Source organism: Ammodytes marinus (assembly GCF_949987685.1).
Source record: "Ammodytes marinus genome assembly, chromosome: 19".
Classification (NCBI taxonomy): Eukaryota; Metazoa; Chordata; class Actinopteri; order Uranoscopiformes; family Ammodytidae; genus Ammodytes; species Ammodytes marinus.
Window position 1 is genome coordinate 13,167,840 of NC_137223.1, and position 22,281 is coordinate 13,190,120.

At 41.1% G+C, this 22,281-nt stretch overlaps 1 protein-coding gene across 1 annotated transcript in view; it reads right to left on the minus strand.

Annotated features, from left to right (window-relative positions):
- Nucleotides 1-22,177, minus strand: part of ylpm1 (YLP motif containing 1) — a 47,823-nt gene extending 25,646 nt beyond the window's left edge. Inside the window, exons 1-17 of the mRNA XM_080048263.1 lie at nt 21,318-22,177; nt 20,000-20,215; nt 17,815-18,003; nt 15,317-15,828; nt 10,674-13,361; nt 9,783-9,906; nt 6,592-6,733; nt 6,395-6,484; nt 6,117-6,297; nt 5,679-5,869; nt 4,153-4,307; nt 3,998-4,060; nt 3,672-3,791; nt 3,343-3,519; nt 3,177-3,260; nt 2,990-3,073; nt 2,711-2,785 (exon numbers count right to left, since the gene is read on the minus strand). Of these exons, the coding sequence (XP_079904389.1) occupies nt 2,711-2,785; nt 2,990-3,073; nt 3,177-3,260; nt 3,343-3,519; nt 3,672-3,791; nt 3,998-4,060; nt 4,153-4,307; nt 5,679-5,869; nt 6,117-6,297; nt 6,395-6,484; nt 6,592-6,733; nt 9,783-9,906; nt 10,674-13,361; nt 15,317-15,828; nt 17,815-18,003; nt 20,000-20,215; nt 21,318-21,896 (5,670 nt within the window). The 5' untranslated portion in view covers nt 21,897-22,177. The remainder of the gene's footprint in view (nt 1-2,710; nt 2,786-2,989; nt 3,074-3,176; nt 3,261-3,342; nt 3,520-3,671; nt 3,792-3,997; nt 4,061-4,152; nt 4,308-5,678; nt 5,870-6,116; nt 6,298-6,394; nt 6,485-6,591; nt 6,734-9,782; nt 9,907-10,673; nt 13,362-15,316; nt 15,829-17,814; nt 18,004-19,999; nt 20,216-21,317) is intronic.
- Between the last annotated feature and the right edge of the window lie 104 nt (nt 22,178-22,281).

The following is a 22,281-nucleotide window of genomic DNA, read 5'->3' on the forward strand; positions in this document are numbered from 1 at the left end:
TCCTAAATTAACTAAAAATTTTAAAGATTTTTCTGAAGAATAATTCCCCTTACTAGCGTCTATATTTTTAACCTACAATGGCCCTAATAGGCCTTTGAAGATACCTGTGACTTCATTTTGTTCTAAATTGTCTTGCTTTTTCCTTGCGTTTATCAAACTGAAGAAAAGTTTAGAACAAAAGAAGAAAATACAACTTTTTTATACTATCTAAAACAGTACTATTTGGTAAGCAGTATAATGTTATTTGTTTCATTTGAGTAAAAAGTTATTGTTTTACTGTGAACACATCATTTGAGACTTTTCTTTACCACTGAACACTGGAGGTGCCAATAAACCCTAATGGGGGTTTAAGAGGCATTATTGCAATTATTATTATTACTAAAGATACTAAAGGTATCTTGATACTGTAAACTGTAATGTAATCAAACCTGGCAGACTTGAAAGTCTCACTCAGTTTGATTCAAGTACAGGACCACAATTCAGCAGTTTTAGACCTGGAGTTCAGACGGTTTGAGTTCGGTTTAATGTGAAGGGAAGGTGTGACTTCGATCTTTGAAAATCACACTGAAAAGGAATAATGAGGGACGACATGCTGTGTGAAACTGCAGGTCTAAAATGGCTGATTTTAAAACCGATCAAAGCAGATTTTAATTTGAATTCTGATTCATAGGCATTAGAAACAGTGTATTTCCATGATGTTTTGGGTAATACCAACGTTAATACAAACATCTTGAACCATTTCAACCATTTCATTTTCCATATGATATCCCACATTTTTTCTCAGCTGAATTTATGACTCATTGGGTCAGCAATTGCAATATCAAAACAATATTTCAATGAATAACCAACAATGAACTTACTTAAAAACATTAGGATTTTTTTTCACCTTCAAGTTGCTACCAAGGGGTACTAAAAAAAAAAATCAATATCTTTAAATTATCTAAACTTCGTGTATACACAGTCATGTAAAAGTCACCTTGTGAAATTTGATAATGTTTAAAACAAATTGACCCCTGTTCATAAGTCATACAAAGCTTTAGTGTTTCATTTTCTAGAATGATCTCCAACATTCTCTCCTGTTTCTACAGTATTTTAATTTGCCGGTGGATGTTATGCTAGAGCTGTATAACATTAACAGATGTATGCATGTACGATGGAGCATTAACAGAGGACAAATGTCTTGTCTTTAATATTTCTTAACACTAAATTAAAATATAAAGAGCAAAAGCATTGAAAAGATGCAAAATAATATATATTTGTGTGTATTATGAAACTACTAAACTTTTTATTATTTTTTTTTGTAAATGCTTGCATCATTTTCAATGTTTCATTGTAATCGTGGTCTAGTAATGCAAGTATTTTATGTGATGTGGGAAAACCATTCCTAATATTTGTGGAATTCATTTTAAATGCATTTGAAGGACTTGAACATATGGCATCAAGAGTAATTTCTAACAATGATGCCTTCAACTTCATTAGTAAGACTGCTTCAATGATCTTTATGCTTCCAGCAAAAAATGTAAAGGGCTGATTGTTAAAATATTTTTGGGATATAATAAAAGAAAAATATAATATGAGAGTGTTGAGAGTGAACCAGAACAGTAACGTGGGTTTGTCAAAAAAAAAGTGTTATGAAACGCATTATAAGGCTTTTTAAAGCAGAGGGAAGCAAGGTTCATCTCACATAATTTTATACAAATATACTGTAGTCGCTTTAAGGTGAAGCAGATTTTTAGTTTGAATTTTTGGGCAGCTGTGAATCTGCCATTTTTTTCTTACTCACTCACTTTCTTTCTTACTTCCTTCTTAAGAAAATGAGTACACTCTGATTTTGACTAAAGTACTGCAGTTTAACAACAGCTTTTGAGTAGGATAAGCATTATGTTAATTGCTTTGCCTCAAAATCTCTGACAACAAACAATCAAGTGTCCGATTACAAATACTTATGTAAAAAATTCCCTACATATCAAAGGCAATATTAACCTCAACGTTGTAAAATTATTTTGGCAAATGACTAAATCTCATTTAATATTGCATTTTAAAACTTCTGTTGATTTCACAATAAAAGCAATTGATTGGGCTGAAAACATTAAACAGATTATATAGAAATGTTTAACACTACTATGTGAATTTTTTTAATCAATCCATTTTTCTGTAAGTTTTTTGTGTGTCGTTTCCACCTTATCATAACAATTTGCCTTACTGTGAAAGAAAATCTGAACCCAGTAGAATGATCCAGTCTCGTCCACAACAATGCAGGCTCAAGTTTGGGAACTTGACCATGCTAGTAAAGTATGAATTTTAAAACATTATAATGATTTCATGTATAATGATATAAATAAAAGTAAACATCTTACTATGACACTGTGCAAATGCTCAAAAAACAAAACAACGACTTAACAGGAACCCTTCCAACTGCTCCTTTAGTCATTGGAATGTTGTAGTTATAACTTTCTCTTGGGACAGTATTTGACTCTCGCTATCTTGCCTGTTTATATTCCCTGTTTTAGTCTTCTTTGTAAACCAACTATTTGTTGATTGTATCCCTTTAAAACTCACCTGATCAATAAAACAAAACAATAATACGATTAAAAGACTAATGGGTGAAAATAAATCACTGGATAAACCTTATGTGTTGGATGGGAATACAAATAAGTGGAAATGATTCGGAAAACTGTGTGGCTATAAAATTAAGCTTTTCGTGTCCTACCAGATCACCCTCTTCTTCCTCCTCTCGCTTGGGTTGCTTGGGCTCATCATCGGGATTGAAGTCTTCCATTTCGACCTAATAACATAAGCACGTGTTAGTTTACCTCAGGGGTGTCCAAACTACTGCCTGAGTGCCAACTGCGGCCCGTGATCCATTTCTAATCGGCCCGCAGCAAATTCTTAAATATATAATATAATGGAAAATAGCCCTTCACTTTACCTCAATTACTGATAAAGAACTATTATAGTACAAGACATTTCTAAATCTTAAAGATCTCACCTCTTCTATAGCAGCATCCTGGAGCAGGGAACGGACATCCAAGCGCACCATGTGACGTGGTGAAGACTCCCAGTTGTTAGACATCTGTGTACAGAATGCTCAATTAAGAAGTGTTTACTATATTTATAATCTGAATTGGACATAACTCTTAATAAACATTAATCTGAGGGAGGTAACTGACACAGACCTTTAGTATTTCCTTAAGCGTGCGCCCATGGACATTTCTCTTTGCAGAAGTCTGAGTGTCTGCAGTGATTTCAGCCAGGTACACCTTGAAATAAAAACAAATCCGCTTTAGCACACGGTCGATGGGAGAGGCATTTTTTTCCAACTCACTCATCAAAGTAACTCACCTCAAAGCCTTTCGTTTTGGCTGCGCTCCAGAACTGATCGAAATGTTTAACCCTATCATTTACAGTATCTAAAATGATGAAGGGGAAAAAGCCATCATCCAAAGTTTTCTTAAATGTTTTCAGCATGCTGTTCCGGTAGGTGTCCTCCATCTCTGGTTCATACTCGTACTCCATAACCTACAAGAAAGATTTTATTTGTATTAAACTGTTTATAATGTTTACAATAATAATTGTATTACAGCTTCCAGTTCGTCCTGCTCAGTGAATTTGATTTTCAACTGTATAATAATAATAATTTATACTTTTCTAATGTTCCACGTCAAACTCACCTTAGTTTTGACCCGTCGCCCTGTGTCTGGGTCTTTCTCAACTTTTTCCACCTCTGTCATAAAATAGTCATCCAAAACCAGAACTCTTGGTGGTGCACCGCCACAATCAACTTCTTTATCCTTTATAATGTCAACAAGATGGAAAAGCCAAGTTTTCATTACATTTGCTTTGTTAGAAAAGGCATTGATATTTTTGCATAGTTTTGGGAAATACATACAGTATAAATAGTCTATGAATATTGTTGTTCTTGCATATAGTTGTTAAAGTTTAGCTACATTCAATTTCAAATTAATTAAATATGATTTTCTGGTATGATTCCACTCACCCGTATGAGCTTTGCAACATGGCTTTTTCCACTTCCTGGAAGCCCTCTCATTATGATGACAATCTGTTAAAATATATGATATTATTCAGTATACAGTATTATATGACTACCAATGTGACAGTGTTACATCAATAGAAAGCAGCAGTAATAAGTACCCTCTCAGGTCGAGATAATCTTCCAGGTGGTTTGAGGAGATCATCGATATTCTTGATTTCTGGCTTCTTCTCAACTCGCGGGGGCGGCTGGGCTGGAGGTGGGAGGGCTGGTGCAGTTGGAGGCCCTCGCTCCTCTGGATAACTTCTTCTTTCCACTGTTTAATATCATATGCAATTTAAGAATATCTCTAAATGTCATTAATTTCCCCATTTGCTCTCATGCAACAAAGCTCATTTTAGGATTTAAAAAATAAATAAACATGTCTATAAATTAGGGATGCACCGAAATGAAAATTCTTGGCCGAAACCAAAACCGAATAAAATTAAACAGTTGGCCGAAAGGCCGAAACCGAATACCGAAAGAGGCTTTTGCAGTTTTGTTTATTATTTAGTCAATTATTTCAACATCGCATACATGAACTACCAAATGTTCTCCTCAAACATAGCCTACAACTAAAAAGCAACCCTAAATAAATAAATAAACAGTAAAACCTTCAAATCTAAGAGTACAATTAATATTTTACTAGGAATTAATTTGTGAACCACTCACTGATTTTTTACCTTGACTTATATGAGGATGAATCTACAAAAAGATCGACTTATTGCCTTTCTTATTTTTTTGCAGTGCAGTGCAGGTTGAGTTGCTCTAAAAAAAACTGCACCACAGCTCCCACCATAATGTCCAGACTTCAGAATTTGCATCAAAGCCCTGATCATAACAATGAGAGGCTTTAAACGATGTCCATGCTTAGGAGGTGATTGTAACTTTTTCGTCTGTAGACTGAAACTAACGGGGGGAGGCGGCTCACTGGACATGTAGTCGCGCTGTCAGTTTGCCGACATGGCTGTGTATTCAGGCTCGAGAAATGCAATCAGACCGTAGGAGCCTTTTCCCCCAACAGCGCTAACGGACAGGATATCTCCCGTTATCATTTTAGCTGTCAAACTAAAGTTTTTTTTTGCACGGCGGCCCTCACCGGCGAGGTGTCACTGTGAATGACACCGTTACCAACTGTCACACTGTCACAGAGTTGCACCGGGTGAATCGCTGCTTCGCTCGCGCAAGGCTTTTGTGTTTCTAAGGTGATTAAACATCAGTCTTGGACGAGCGTTTTAACTTTATGCTGCATAAAGCATTGCACTGTCTGCGCCGTGTTTCATCCAGTTGCTCCCACACTGGACTCTGACATTTTCATGCACGCTCCAAACTGCTCCTGCTGCGCGCTCACAAAGAGACGTGGACTCGCATACACGGTTACGTCTCTCTTTACTGCCATTTCCTGGTTTACAAGCGCGCAGCTCTTTTAAAAACATATTTCCTTAGTGTCATTTAGTTCGCCAATTTTCGGTAATATTATTCGGCTTTTTAACTGTTTCGGGCCGAAACCGAAAATGACTTATTTTGCCATTTTCGGCCGAACTTTTTCGGTGGCCGAATATTTGGTGCATCCCTACTATAAATGAAGGAGTTTCAATAAAAATCGACCATAGGCAGCTGAAGTTTACAGTTGTGGGATTGAACATACCGTAAGGTGAGGAGCTATGGCCGTAACGCTCGGGCCCACTACGGTCGTGTCCAGTGCGCTCGTATGGAGGTCTATCGTAGCTAGGTCTTCCATAATGTTCTTCTCTGTCACGACTGCCACTTCGATCCCTCTCTCGGAAATCCCGTTCTCTCTCTCTGAATCCTGAGCGCAAATGAGGTGCTAGTGGAGATCTACAAAGATGAGGACCATCATTAAGTTTAAGTCCCTCTACACAACTTTTGGTTTCAAACTGGCACACACTGAGGACTAATCACAATGTATAACACAATGTGAGAAAGTACCTTTCCTCAACCATGGACTGTGTGCTTGAATCAGAAACAGAAAAATAAAAACAATATTACATATGTACGGAAGCAGCGCACTTCCCCACAGTTTGAAAAAAAGGTGACAGAGTCATTGAGGAAACAGGTCACCAACCTGTCATCTCTCTCTCTTGGAGGATAGCGCTCCCTCTCAAATCGTTCTCTCTCATATTCAGGTGGAAGCTTTTCCCTAAATAATTCCCTCTCTCTACTGTAATCCCGGCGTTCCATGTAAGGGTCTGGTCGCCTGTCATAGTATGGGTCTCTGCCGTAAGGATCTCTGGGACCAAGAGGTTCTAAGAGAATAAAATAGTACATCAATAAACAATGTTTAGATAAATGCAAAAGCAAGCTCTGTTAAAGTAGAGAAACATTTACAGAACTGAAACCCACCTTTTTCATAGCCTCTGTCTGACTGCACTGGGTCAGGCCTCAACACAATTCTCTCCCCATAAGAGATCCGCTCAACGGTCGCTCCAGGCTCTAATATGTTGAGAGTAAAAGTCACCAACAAAGTCCTTACAGATATCCTATTTTATCTGTTAAAATTACAAAATGTGTTCATGTTTTCATTTGTGTGTTGCTCATACCATGCCCATGCCCATAGTCCACGGTCTTTGGAATCACTGGTAGAGTAGGTGCAGTGAGAGATGGCTGATAATCTGTGACCGCAGGCTTGGTATCCCAAGACACAGGCTCAGTACTAGCATTCTGTGCATTTGCAGTCATGCCCTGAGAATGACAGATTTGATATGTAACAGATCCAACATTTAAATACAGTAAAAGTATGTTCAATAAAAAGTCTGAAAGTCTCCCTAGCCTCCTCTAGGGGCCATGTTGCTATATGCCACAAGAACGACATAGTTTGAACCAAAGCAAATTGTTAGTAAATACAGGGTTCCAGAATAACTTTTCATTTGGGTGCACCAGCACATATTTGTGTAATTTTACATTTAACCAGATGTCATGAGAACGATAATTGATTTGATTTTAGTTAACAGCAGCTTCCCTTTCTATGGGCTATTCTTGTAACCTGTGTTAAATTGAATCACCATTTCTGACTCCTCGCTGTTTCTTTTTTTGCCGACGCTGTAACACTGTGGTGAAAGGAGTTGCTCTTCCAGCCATGCATCTGTCACGGCACAAGGTGTGCTTTAAACTAGGGCTGCAACTAACGATTATTTTAAAAATAGATTAATCGGTCGATTATTTTTTCGATTAATCGATGAATCGGATAAAAAAAAACATTTGTAAATGCCGCATCTTTATTCAAAAACTGAACATTACAGTGCAGACTGAAGTGTCAAAACACCAGGTTATTGCTCCAACGTCCCGGAACTATTAAAAGTAATATTAAATGATAAAAAATGTAAAATAAACTTAACTGGGATACCACAAAAAAAACATACAAAGTATGATATACATTTATACAGTATATAAGGGATCTCCATGGTAAACCAGTCAACCGATAAGATTTTTAACCGGTAAATACTAACGGTTAAAAAAATTCAATCATCTTAATTTCTCTCAGATGACAGGAGATTATTAATTTGTATTGATATTGATACCATTTGAGACTACTTAACGATCCAAGTCTTTATTGATATCACTATTGATACTTTTCTATTATTTTGTTGAAATAGAACTTGTATTATTGCTTTAATTGCTGATATGATCATAGCTCAAGATAGGACATTAAACAGGTCATAATTCCATCTTTACTATCTATTTTATATTGCTGGGAAAACAAGTTTTCGCCAAAATCTAAAAAATTTTTTTTTTTGTGTTGCATTTGAACACATCAATCATATTACTGAGCCGGCCTTAACACATCACATTTGACATGTTTGCTACTTTTTTTTAAGCTAACTAGCTCTATATCCTTCCGATTTTAACATGGATTTAAAAACTGGATTACTATTTTTAACCGACGGGACTTTCTACACCGTTCGGTTGTGTGACTACTGCCGCTGCTTTGAATGACTGTTGATGCGCCAATGCCGACTCTCAGAGCCCGTCTGCACACCGTCTGCAGCAGCAGCAGCTGACAGAGTTTTTTTGGACTAGACGGATACTGAGTTGAAGGAGTTTTTTTAACCCAAAGACAGCAAAGGTACAACATTTTTATATAGGCCTACAGTCCAGTGTTAGATATGACCAAAATACAAGCTGTGGCCGCTCACACTACAGTATAGCTTTCCCGCACCACTTCACGGGCGGAAGGCTCGCTGTGGGCGTGCATGAACCTGTCGGCGGCTGGACGTAAACAGTGCCGCGCCTACAAGTGACTTATTACTCGCACGACTCTACGAAACGACCAAATTCGTTGCAAACGCTTTTATTAATTGATTGTAATCGATTTTATCGATTCGTTGTTGCAGCCCTACTTTAAACGTCGTAATTTTTTAAGGGGTTCGTTCTCTACAGTATATCATGAATAGTAAGCCATTTCTTTGCGTTTATCCTCTCAGTTTCTGTAGTTTACTCACAAATGTGGATGTAGTCTAGTCTACACAGCGCTGTGTCATACCGGCACTCGTGCACATTGCGCACATTAGGGCTGGGCGATATGGACCAAATCTTATATCACGATATGGATATATATCACGATATAGTATTTTTCCTTCAAATTCAATGGATTACAATAACCGTACTGAACTTTAATCACATTAGATATTTTCATCTTTTGCTTGGAACTTAAATTTCCATACAAAAGAAAAACTGGTGCAAAATACCACACCAGTCTAGCTTTAGTCAGTCAGCGCAAAATAAAAATGACAGAATCAACCAAAGAGCCTACATTTTCCAATTGATAGTAGCCTATATCAAAATAATGAAAGACTTGAATTTTCCTGCAGTATTTGCTCATCTTCATTTAAAAAAGCTGTCAAAATTAACTAATGAGCAAATGTCTGGTAATACTATAACTCCAGCTTCAACACAAATAATATTTTTAAGTTTGACATGTTTTAAAGTTACATAAAAGCAGCGTTGCTGGCTGTCTCCAACAATAACAGCACGGGGGTGAAGCCCCGAGTAGGCTAAAGATGTCATTATTAGCCAGCTAGCTCACGAGAGCTAACCCATGTAGTTTGCTGCTTAAAACAAGCCAACTCTGCGTCACGGCAACAGCACGCTGAAGCAGCAAGCAAGTTTCCTTTGCCCAATGACATTTTTGACCGTTAAAACCAGCTGCTCTGCCACCGTGACACGGAGGTGGTTTGTTAACTTTAGTCATGGCGCACCGGAGCTAGATGAGCTAGACAGCTAGAGCAACAGATGAGGCTTCTTCTGTTGCGGGTAGAGAAGCTGTTTTGCAGCCCAGAACTCTGCTGCAGAGCCCCCGTGTGGCGTGGCGGTGTAACTGCAGTGTAACTGTAGGGACTCGGGAGGGACAGCTGCCTCCCGCTCTATCTATGCTCCCGCCACATGCACCTTTTTTCTACGCGATATAAAAGGTATGGCCAAATCTCTCCCGGTAGACACTTTCATATCGTCCACGATATGATATCGTCATATCGCCCAGCCCTAGCGCACATGCTAACATTATATTAAGCGCGACATGCCTGTCTATGTAAATAGAATCTTGAAACATTTTTAAAAAAAAACAGTCATTTTAATGTGGGTTGAAGCAAATCCTCACTCCAAATCAACACTCATAAAAAATTACATTTCAGGTGCACTGGTGCGACCAGTGAACACATCTAGTCACACTCTAAAGATATTTAGACGCGTGTGGGACCAACACAGTTGCACTCTGGATACCTGAAATATAAATTACCTTCAGAGCATTTCTGACTTCCAGTGGGATCTCCAAACCGAGAAGACCAGCAGGAAGATCAGGCAGAACGTTAGTTGAGGCAGGCTGGGGTTCAGTACCAGGTGTCTTCACCTCCTGCAATTCTCTGTAGATCCATAAAAAAGAAAGTTAAACTCAGTGTTACAGAACACTTATTGATATTTGAACTGAGAACAAAAACACATCCCCCCCTCCCTTCCTGCTCTGGCCCAAGGTGTGCCTTTCCTAATCATCACTAACTACCTGTCCAGTAGGATTGTTGTTACTAACTAGAGATGCACGTAGAGACTAATTTTTACAATGTTTAAACAGAAGTTTTAATTTAGAATAGTCGACTAGTCTTTGAAAAAGAGATCGTTATTTTAAGTGTGTCTTTTCAGCGCACACGGTACGGACATGTGGCTGTCGTGTGTAGATTTTCACAGATTTTGAAAAAGTGTTTTGGATGACCAAAAACATGGCAGTGGGAAAGCCTGAAGATATCAAATTGGAGGAATTGTTAGCAAGAAAGCTAACATTGATAACTATGCTGTTAACGTTAGACACAGTAAGACTGATAACTTAGTGTTGTTGGCTCTACGCTTGGGCCCCAAAGCGCCGTGACGGTAATTTCTCTGCACACACCAGTCTTGATGCATATGTCAGTGACAAGGCTTTAGTTTGTTTCTAGCACTATCTGTCAGGTTAATTTCAGTAACACAACAGTGTTTATACCGGTATACTGGTCGCACCGGTATATTAGGACACACCTCACATTTTAGATGAAAAGAAAAGTATTAAAAGTGAATATTATACACCGGATTCTACAATATAGGTCTACATGTAATGTGTGAGCAATTGTGTAAAAGGTATTAATGAATGTCTAGACATTACCTTATAAATTTGAGCTCTTGGGCAGCTTTCAAGATGATCTCATGCTGACGCTGTGAGAGAGCGAGAACATTTGCACTGCTAGTTCCTTCTTGATCAACTGAGCTCTCTGGTGCAGCAGGAGGAACAGGTGGAGGTCTATCAAAAGGAGGCTCTTCCCTGTTATCTTCATAACGAGCTCTGCGATCCTCAAAGTCAGCAGGATAAACTCTCTCTGGAAGTGGAGAACGTCTTGAAGGCCTATCCCATTCTGAAGGTGATGGTGGGTACGGGGGCTCATCCCTATATTCGCGGATTCTAAGTTCTCCTCTTCCCCTGTCATGCTCATCATATGGATATGGGCGACCTTGTTCTCTTTCCTCCAGCCGACTGCTATCTCTGTAGGACTCAGGTGGTGGTCTGCGGGGGGGAAAGTCCCTCTCAGGAGGAGCACGCTCTCTGTCCCATTCAGGATCATAGTACTTGGCCTCATGCCGATGTTCATCAGGGGGATAGTCTTCTGGAGGCCGCCAACGATGCCCTTCTTCCCCATGACCATAATCCTCAACGTAAGCCTCATTATGTTCCTCTTCATATTCCTTATGTGTTGGACCTGGCCGCCACATGCCTCTAACCATTCCTCGGCCCATCGGTCTTCTCCTGACTCCCCCCATATCCATTAACTCATGTGGAGGCAGAGGAGGGCCTCTGCCATGTGGCGGTTGCCATCCAAATTCTCCTTCCATTCCTTCATCGTACAATGGATCTTCCATAGGATCAATCATTTCTTCTGGTGGTGGGGGCAAACAACGCCTGCCTCTTCCTATATCAGGATGCATCGGATGGCTATGAGGGTCATGTCTAAGGTACATGGGGTGCTGTGTTGGATCCATTTCTGCGTCATCGGTGTCCATTCCATAACCTAGTGGCAAGTGATCCCCTGGCCCATGTGCTGGGTGAGGGGGGCGTCCTCGTCCTTGGTGCATAAAACCAGGATGGCCACGTGGGGGACGACCCCGGCCAGGTGGTAATGGCGGTCTCATACCTCTCATCGGAGGTCCTCTTTCTCCCCAGTAAGGGTCACCTTCCTCTGAGTACTCTACTGACTCAGGTTCCTCCCATTGCCTGTCCATTGGTCCTCCTATACCCAAGGGCGGTCCTCCTCTTCCCATGGGCGGTCCTCCTCTACCCATGGGGGGTCCTCCTCTACCCATGGGGGGTCCTCCTCTACCCATGGGCGGTCCTCCTCTACCCATGGGCGGACCTCCTCTACCCATGGGCGGTCCTCCTCTACCCATGGGGGGTCCTCCTCTACCCATGGGGGGACCTCCTCTACCCATGGGCGGACCTCCTCTACCCATGGGCGGTCCTCCTCTACCCATGGGTGGTCCTCCTCTACCCATGGGCGGTCCTCCTCTACCCAAAGGTGGTCCTCCTCTCATCATTGGGGGACCTCCTCTTCCCATAGGTGGTCCTCCTCTTCCCATATGGGGACCTCCTCTCATCATTGGGGGACCTCCTCTTCCCATAAATGGGCCTCCTATTGGCTCTACATAATATTCTTCCTCCGTTGGGTAGTGATCATTCTCTGGCATCCACATTTCTTCAGGGGGCACTTCGGATTCCTCTAGACCTTCCTCGTAAGAAGGATCTTGCCAATTATACTCTTCCTGCTCCACTGGCATCCCAAAATTCTCTTCGGGTGGAGTGTAGTCATATGACATTTCTCCCATTCTCTCCCCAAGTGGTTCAGTGTTCGCTCCAGTGAACCCTCCACCGCCCCTCTTACCTCGTCCACGTACTTGGTCTGGGGGATGGCCTCGTCCCCTACCGAGGGGAGGCTTTGGAGGATCTGTTCTTGACTGCATTTGTCCAGAGGCTTGTGCCTCCTGTTGTATTCCAGGAGGCTTTGGAACCAGTGGTGGTTTGATGTTTGTCAGTGGTCCATCTGGTTTGAGGGAATTTTTTGGAGAAGTATCTTTTGATGCAACAGTTGAAGGAGTGGTTGCAGGCTTACTGTTAACAGGTTTGGGTATTTCACTATTTTTAGAGGAATTATTGTCATCAGGTACCTCTGTTTTTTCTTTTAATGTCTGAGGAATGGGGGCCTTTGGGACAAAAAAGCCATCAGTTCCGAGAAAGTTGTCATCTGTCATGTCTTCAGCATTGGCCTTATTATCTGGCTCTGATTTACCTCTTTCTTTTTCAGATACTGGCTGTCCGGCTGATTTTCCTGGAGTCTTGGAATCCAGACTGGCAGATTGTTTAGTGTCTGGTTCTACTTTAGGGTGGAGACCTTGCTGTTGTGATAGCTGTGGTGGAGGTGGGTGTTCAAAATGAGAAGGGGGTGCAGGGTGCCGTTCAAACCTAGACTGTTGCCCAAATCGAGGTTGGTCAAATCTAGGAGGACCATCAAAGCGCGGTCTTGGTTGGTCAAATCTGGGGGGACCATCAAAGCGCTGTCGTGGTTGGCCAAATCTTGGGGGGCCATCAAAGTGATGCCTTGATTGGTCAAATCGAGGGGGGCCTTCAAAGCGCTGCTGTGGTTGGTTGAACCTCGGTGAGCCATCAAAGCGCTGCTGTGGTTGATTAAATCTCTGTGGCCCATCAAAGCGTTGCTGCGGCTGGTCAAATCTCTGTGGCCCATCAAAGCGTTGCTGCGGCTGGTCAAATCTCTGTGGCTCATCAAAGCGTTGCTGCGGCTGGTCAAATCTATGGTTGTTTAAAAAAGAAAAAAGCAACTGTTTGCAAAGATGAAGATAAGCTCAAGATAAGTCAATGATTGCCCTAGAAAACCAATACTCATTGTAAATTCAATAGTTCACCTGAAATTAAATATTAACCCTTTAGGCGCCAAAGTCGCAAAATTGTGACATGACGCTTTACTGAATCAAAATGCTGTTTTCTCTAAATAGAGTGTTATATTTTGTTCAAACTCCCCTCCACTAGTTAGCAGACATCCCATACATAGACCTTAGCTCACAAAAACGTCATGCTTCAATGCAAAATATTCGCGGAAATCCCATCCAAACTTTTCTTTTTTTGTCATATCCTCCTAGTGATTTTTTTCTGGTTTTATTGAAAACGTTTGTGGTGTTTGGAGACTCTGAGATGAAAGCATGTATCACTCTGCAGTTAATGTGCTCAACGAGCAGCGGGTGCTGCCGCGAGCCCCTCCCCGTCTCAAAGCACTAAGAGGCGGTCAGTCTCGGAGTAGCCCATGCCCCTCGGAGCGAGTCCCAGCCTGCTGTCAGAGCAGAGAGGAGACACACCTCCGCGTCCAGACTGCAAATGAGTCGCGCTGTTGTTAGGTGCGAAACCGGAGATAGTGTGCCACGAAGCTATTTATGCTGAAGCGGTATTGCTGGATTTAGAAGTTATTTAGAGATATGGCAAGCAAAAAGTTGACGAGTAGGGAGTTAGTGTTCACTCTTTCTACGGCCCCGGTCACGGTGCGTCCATGCGCAGTAGTGGTGCAGCAATGCGACACAGCATTATATATATATATTAATATTATCATATTAGAATGATAATAATGATGATGATAATAATAATCATAATAATAATGAAGAATAGAAGAAAAAAGGAAATAAAAATGGTGGTGGGTAAAAAATTAAATAAATCATAAAAAACGGCTACTGTTTACATGAGTTTTGTGGTGTAGTTCTAGATCTAGTTTACAACTGTTGGTTTACAACAAAGTGGACATCATTACAAATGGATGGAGGGGTGAATCTGATTAAATAAGTTCAACTCTCTTTTAAAATAACAGGTATTTCATAGAAATTACATAATCCAACATGGCCACCACCATATGACATCATAATATGCTAATTAGATGGGAAAATATACTCCCCAGATAAACTTTAGGTAAGTCTCAATATTTGTCTCATTTACACTTTGTCTCTATCTCAAACCACTTTCAATCCAGAGCCTTCTGAAATTTAAGCGTCAAAATCTAGCATTTTTTAAAATAAAACCCGGCGCCTAAAGGCCAGGACACACCAGTCCGACTACCCGAAAATGGAGTTTGCCGATTCAGGCAGCTCCAGTCTTCCCGTCGCGGCCAAAAAAGTGCAAAGAACACACCAAGCCAACTGCTGACTTTCCGTACGCTCTGCGCTTGCGCGGGACGTAATGTCTCCATAACAGCAGGCGGCGCTAATGTGTATTGTGGCACGAAAAAATACGGAAGCCGGAAATGATGGGACGGCTCTCTAGACCATAAACATATATAGAAATACGTATTTATATTTATGGACCATAAAGAGCACCATTTTTAGCAGAGAGTGTCGAGCAGTCAACAAGGGTTGATGCATGCAAGTACTCGCTGAACGAAACAAACAAACACATTAAAACAATGGCTAACTGTTGTTAGCTGTTTGTGCTACCCGCCTCACTTCCGGGCTTCACTGATTCGCTAGCCCTCCACAAATCAAATTGCTCCAACTGAAAGACTGCCCGACGACATCTACGACGACCGATTTCACGGCACACACCAAACAGATTCGTGTCCCCGCCCCCTCCAGACTGTACGACGATTATCGGGCCTTAAATGGTTAAGCTGATTTTATGAAACGTATTAATTTGAAGACACATTCCTAACATAAAAATAAAAATAAAAAAACAAGCACCAAAAACAGTAGTTCAAAAAAGCACCTACTTACCCTGGACCTCTAGTACTGTTGAAGCTTGATGGCTGAACTGAAGGAGGACCTGCAGGTCTAACAATGCCAGCAGGGCTACCTCCACTCACAGGGGGACTCACAAGTGATTCTGAATTTGTTCCAAATCCAGCAAGCGGTGGACCTTGAGATCGTGGACCAATAGGTACAGAAGAATGCTGCATGCCCTGTTGTACTGACTGCTGCTGCATTTGCACGTCTTGTCCAGAGTACTGACCATACTGTCCAATAATCCCACTACTATACTGGCTTGAGGAATATGGAACCATGGCAGTGAGAGTTGCCACCCGTTCTTGAAGGTGGGCATTGGTGGCATTCATCTGCTCCTGCCACTGCTTCCATTGGTGCCCATAGTCCTGCAGTTGGTCCTTGTGGGGATAGGTTTTGAACTGCTCATGCCACAGAACGAAGGAGTGATCCCAGTCTTGGAATAAAGGGGTGAACTGTTGCTGTTGCATTTCATAGTGCCTTAGCTGCATTTCTGCAGACATTGACTGCAACAAAAGAAATTGAGATTTGTTTTGGTTTAAAAAGTTACAGTATATGCAGAACAAAGAAATCACTGAGACATTAGATTTATAAATGAAATATTATGTCCCTCAAAGAACCTGCTACGATTCGGGTTAGGGTCACAGTAGTTGGGGGGGCTATTAAACTATACGCTTTTTGGTTCCATTTAATGCAATACGCTTTTTGTTTCCATTAAACAGACTAGAGATGCACGTAGCGACTCATTTCCCCAATGTTTAAACTGAAGTTTTAATTTAGACTAGTCAACCAGTCTAATAAACCGAGAAAACCAAGAACAATGTTAACACTTTAGGAGCCCCTCAGCCTTAACATACTTCTAGACAATTACCAAGCCGTTAATATAGCCTAAATACTGTTGTATGTTGTAAGCTAGTAATATACCGGCCCGTCATCTGACACATGCTCCGGAAGATTTTACAAACAACGATCTCTCCGTCAAGTTATCCAAGTCAGAGCTTTTGTATGGGCAGATATCGTTATTTAAAGTGTGTCTTTATGAAGTTTCTTGTTAAACGTTAGTGTAGGCTACTGTTTGCTTATTGCCTGCGTGTTAGTTTGGGTTTGTCCCCACCGCCGCGCATAAAGGCAGCATTATAACAGCTGATGAATGACTCGTCACAGTGGAGCAGGCAGCGGTCAATCATTATTTAAAACTTTTATTAGGGCTGTCAAACGATTACATTTTTTAAATCAGATTAATCACAGGATTCTGTGGATTAATCACGATTAATTTTACCATTCGAAATATGCCCGAAAAATTTGAATTTTCTCTGTATGTTGTTGTATGGAAAGATAAATGACAGAAGGTGGATATGTACATTTAAAATTAGTATGTTTATTAATTGAAAATCCAAACGATGAGTTTTAATACTGAAAATAAATTTAAATCAAACTAAAAAAATTTTTTAGCGCTCCCTCCCCACCATTTGAGAAGCACCGGGCTATAGAATGTCATTTATTTGGTGAATCTATAGGTTGTGCATTCTTGAATACAACTTGATTACAGTCCGCGGTGTGTGTGTAGTGTAGTGCGTGCACGCGTTTGTACGCGTGACCACGTCCTAGGGGACTGTTCATGTGTGCCAGGAAGCCGACGTTAAGTTGATGTCTGATCACACACACCGCTGAAAACTGCAGACGTTTGTGTCCTTGCGGGCTCTGAACAGAGCGGACAATGTTTCTCCTCCTGCTGCTTTCTACATCAACTGCCACCCGGGGCAGTTGATTTTATATACTATCAATGCCCCCGACACAGACGTGGCCGTTAGCAGTTTAAAACTTTAAAACACGGCACGGGCTAACGTGCAGCTATGTTTGGCTGCGCGCAGCTACTGATCCTGGTTCAGCCACAACATTAGAGTAGCCTCGTTTGAGCAGGAGCCGTCTTGCTCAGACCCTCGCAATTATGACGCGCGTCTTGCTGAGTGCACAGCAAAAATGCTGCAAAAATGCTGTGCACTCAGCAAGACGAGCGTCATAATTGCGCAGGTCTTAGCTAGACGGCTCCTTCTCAAACGAGGCTAGTGACTGTAGTACAGAGCCGGTGGGATGTACGGGGCGGATCATTCTGCACATGCGTTAAAAAAATTAAATTAACGCCGATAATTCCAGAAATTAATCAGCCTGCGTTAATGCGTTAATTTTGACAGCCCTAATTTTTATATCTTTGCTTTGTGCTCTCACCTTTTTTCTCTCCCTCTTTTACTAGCCCACACCTACAGGCCTAGACTACACACATGTTCATTATCACACATTTTATGTTCAAGTCCAAGTGATGGGCAATAAATTACAAACTGACTAGTAATTCTGATGCCGACCAGTGAGGCAGCGGAAACGTTTAACCGACTAGTCATGTGAATCCCTAAAACTACGTGATCTTTCCACCTTTGGCTTTCTGTGACTTTCAACCAACCAGATCATAGTGGTCAGAGAAGCTACCATTTACCTACCTGTAGGTTTGCAGGTTGCTGAATCAATTGTTGGTATTTCTCCAGGATCTGCTGAAGCTTTTCGTGCTGTTGCATGAGAGCCTGGTATTGTAACCCTGCTCTCTCCTGCTGCACCTGTTGCCACTGCGCTGCTGCAGCCTGTAACTGCTGGAGGCGGGCAGCCTCTTCTGGGTCTTTCGGGACCTCAGGCTGTTAACATTAAAAAGGCACTGTTGGAGTAAAGATTATATCTAATTCCCAAATAATATTTTAACACAACTAAGGGTGGTTCTCAATGGAAGGGATAATAATTATGTGTGGATGGAGGAATTGCACTAAAAACACACAACACAAACTATCTAATATCTAACTTTGGCCAACAGGCCTGGATATTAAACCTCAATGCATTTTGAGTGCTGCTAGCATTGCATCCAAAGCAACAAATATTCCAAACTGTAAAGTACAGAGAGCTTTCACAAAATTTTGGTGTGACCTTTTTTGACATTAAAACGTGCAAAACCGACAGCATCTTAATATATTAGAATATTCCACAAGGCCAATCAAAAAACGGATTTATAATAAAGAAATGTCAAACTTCTAAAAATAATGTTCTTGGTCTGGGATCTTATTTTGCATGAATTATTACATAAATGCGGCATGGCATGGAGGTGATCAGCCTGTGGCACTGCTGAGGTGTTATGGAGCCCAGGTTGCTTTGATAGCAGTCTAAAGCACGTCTGCATTGTTGGGTCTGGTGTGTCTAATCTTCCTCTTGACAATACTCCATAGATTCTCAATGGGGTTCAGGCCAGTTGGCTTGCCAATAAAGATCAGTAATACCATGGTCAGCAAAACAGTTACTAGTGGTTAAGGCCCTGTGGGCAGGTGCCAAGTCTTGGTGATATTTCACTTTATGTCGAATGAATCTAGAATATATGCAACTTTCACTTTTTTAATTTAATTACAGAATAAAACTAGCTTTTCCGTGATATTTTAATAAAATTAGATGCACCTGACACTGTACATGTGTACAACTGGCAAAGCAATTTGCAATTTCTCCTAAAGTTGGGCAGTAATACAGTATCCTGGGGGTATTTAAAAATAGCAACTGTTTTCCTTTAATTACTGTCATGAAAAATTTAATGTGCGCATGTTTAGCAGCACCAGAGCCTGTGTTTGAAGATGATATAAAAGTGATGACAGAACTCCTGTTAATTATGTAGGCTTAATTTGTCAAATAAAGAACTTGTAAATGAAAAAAAAAATCACTTTAGACACGTCATGTTACAGACTCTTCTCAGAAAGGATCATTGGAAAGAAAAAAAGGCGAACGCAAACAAGTTGGTCAGCTCAAAATAACCAACTGCTGATTCAGTGATCATTCAGTGATTTTTACGTTCCCTTGGTTTGGAACGTAGGCTGTATTGAGATACATTGTGATGTATTCAAAAGCTGTTCAGTGACAATTAGCATATGGTGAAGGAACATCATTGTGATGAGTGTAATGTAATCCTCCTAAAATGTAGTGTGAGGCAAGAGACATATAGGCCACATTTGAAGTAGCAATAGGTGGTATACGGTGATACCCTATCATTTGGGGAAGGGTTAAACATTGGTACCAAAAATGTAATACTGCCCAACTCTAATTTCAAATGATTCCCAGGCCTATAGACAGACAAGAGGTGGGGAAACGTATGTATAAAAGTGCATTACTTTGCCTTCTTTAACTTACAGTGGGCCTGTGGGACAATGAAAATCAGTGGGGAGAGTCATTATTATGACCATTCACCATTACAACGGGAAAGATGAATGAATGTGCTAGAGTCCTATGAATTTCAAGCATTCATGACATGGCGGTTAAATGTCTATTGACAGGATGGAGGGTCGGTGGTTGGACTTACTGTGTCTGTAAATGTAGGTGAATTTCCTACATTTTCCCTCTGTAAATTCATGCAAACAATATAAACAATTTTAGATCCACTATTGGTCTTTCATTTCTGGTACACTCAGTTTAAAACTGGATTTGGAATGTTCTATTTCTGTCAAATATAGCACTTACAATCGCAAATACCAAAGAAAGCTAGATATGCAATTTAAAACAAACAAAACCAGCCATCGTTGACTCAATTGACTTCACTGCAAAGGTTATCAAGACAAGTTTGAATTTTTCTGTACACTACGTCAGTAACATTTTAGGAGTACTTACCTCCGGAGGTGGAGGTGGTGCTGGTGGTTCCTCTTTAGGGGGCGGTGGAGGAGGTGCGCCTTTTGGTGGTTCAGATGGAGGAGGAGGAGGAACCCCTTGGCCCGAGGGCATTACAGTCACGGAACCACCACCCCCTTTTTGATTCTGTTTGGCCTTCTCTAGTTTTAACTTCTGTAGATTTTGAAGATGTTGTTTGTACCAAAGTTGCTGCTGGTCCTGCATTTAAAAAAGACATGTCAAACAATACACATTGTTCCAAGTTTTTTTTAATTCACCCACACATAGTATTTAGGGGAAAAAAAAACGTCATGGACCAAGGTGCCATCACCAGATAGCATACACTAAATAGTACAAACAGTTTCAGAACCGTTAGTTCCGTTTAAACATTTTTACACATGGCCTTTAGGCCATAAACTGGTACCCGTTAGTTGAACTAAAAAATCTCTAATCTCAATTTCAAAAATCCAGTGTTTGTGGAATCTTGCTTTCCCCTCATCAGCTGCTTTCTCCTTGCTCAATGTGACAGGGTGTGGATTGGAATATAATCATAAGTATAGGATTACATTTTTAAACTGTATGTAAAAGGCACAAAAAAAAAAAAAAACACTATCATCATCACATTTATTGTAATCTAATACCCGAATCCTCTGTGTACTCAAATACTCAATATGATATTGTACCTGTTCACATTTAACTTTTCTAAAAACATAAAAATATAGTAACTAGATATTGGGGAAAACACTACTAATTTACTCATTACATTTCTTTACAGAACTAAGCTTTATTTTCCTTTTTAACATGCTTGACATTTCATATTGACCACACTGGGCATCTAAAATACAATTCCAGGTTATACTATTATATTATAGAGTAACTATTTTCTCTAATTACTTGGTAGCTTGTATAAAAAATTCTAGTTATATTAAGTCATATGTTTCTGTGTATGTTTCTGCAATCAAAACATATATATATGTTTTTGATTGATTGCAAAACATCATAATAGTTAAAAGTTCAGCCTGTATATTCGAGATCTTTTCAGGCCTGTATCAGTGTAATGATTGTTAATATATTAGTTTCCCAAACTTTCTTTCAAAATAAGAAACATTACTGCGTAAATCTGATTTGTGAACAATAGACTCTATTCAGCATTAGCAGGATGTAAACTGATTACATGGTTAAGACTAGAAAATGACATTAAATAACTCCAACACTCCCAAAATGTGGGTAATTAACACTAGTCTCCTTAAGCTGTAAATGCAGGTAGAGCAAAGGGCGGGGAAATAAAAACAAAACATGTCAACACGAACAGAAACCTTACCTGCAAGACTGCTTTCTCGTCTTGTGTGGTGGCTGGATCTTTCTTGTTAGCCTCCGGGGCTTTGGGAACACCGTTGTTTTCCGGGATCTTTAATGAAGGGGGCTCTGGAGGAGGAGGAGGCACCGGTTGGGGCTCGCTGGGTTTCGGTTGCGGTGGAGGCGGAGGAGGCTGCGGGTGAGCCTGCTGAGGAGGGGCAGGGGGAGCTCTCGGCGGCTGACTCGGAGTCTCGTCTTGTGTAAAGTAAGACTGTTCTCCAACACCGCTGTCTGGATGTCCAGACCCTTCTGAAGCCCATGACTGCCCTGGGAATCCACCAGAAGGTCCGCCACCGTACGCGTTAGCATTGGTTCCGTGGTGTAACACAGTCTGGAGCTGTTTCTGGTGCAGCATCTGTAGCTGCTGCAGCTGCTGAAGGTGCTGCTCCTGCAGACTGGAGAACATTGAGCCGCTGTTTGGTGCCTCGAAGCCGCCGAAACCCGGAGTCTGGCCGCTACCAGGCTGCTTACGGGGTGGCGCAGACCCACCATAGTTTTGCTGGGACTGGGATCCACCAAAGTTTCCCCCCCAGGAAGGATACATTATCTAAAAAATAAAGCGAGGCGATGTGCACGGCCTTTGTGCTCACGTACAGCCCGAAAGGGCTAAATAGCTAACAGCTAACGTCGACCCACCTTTAGGAAATAGATATCTACATTTTCATTTCCCGACTTGGCCAGTCCGTGTCAAATATTCATTATAGTTACCAACCATGCAGTAAGATACAGCTATCCGTTAGCGAGAGAAAATTGCAAGTTTTATCCTTCTGAAAAATGTGGTACAAAAACGTTTAACAACGGGGATGTTGTGAACGGCGAGGGCCAGAGCCGTTGAAAGAAATGTATGCGATGCCCACAGTGATGACGGAAACACAACACGTCATCAGGGGACGACTTCCGGTTGCACTCAATTTCCGATTTTAATATTT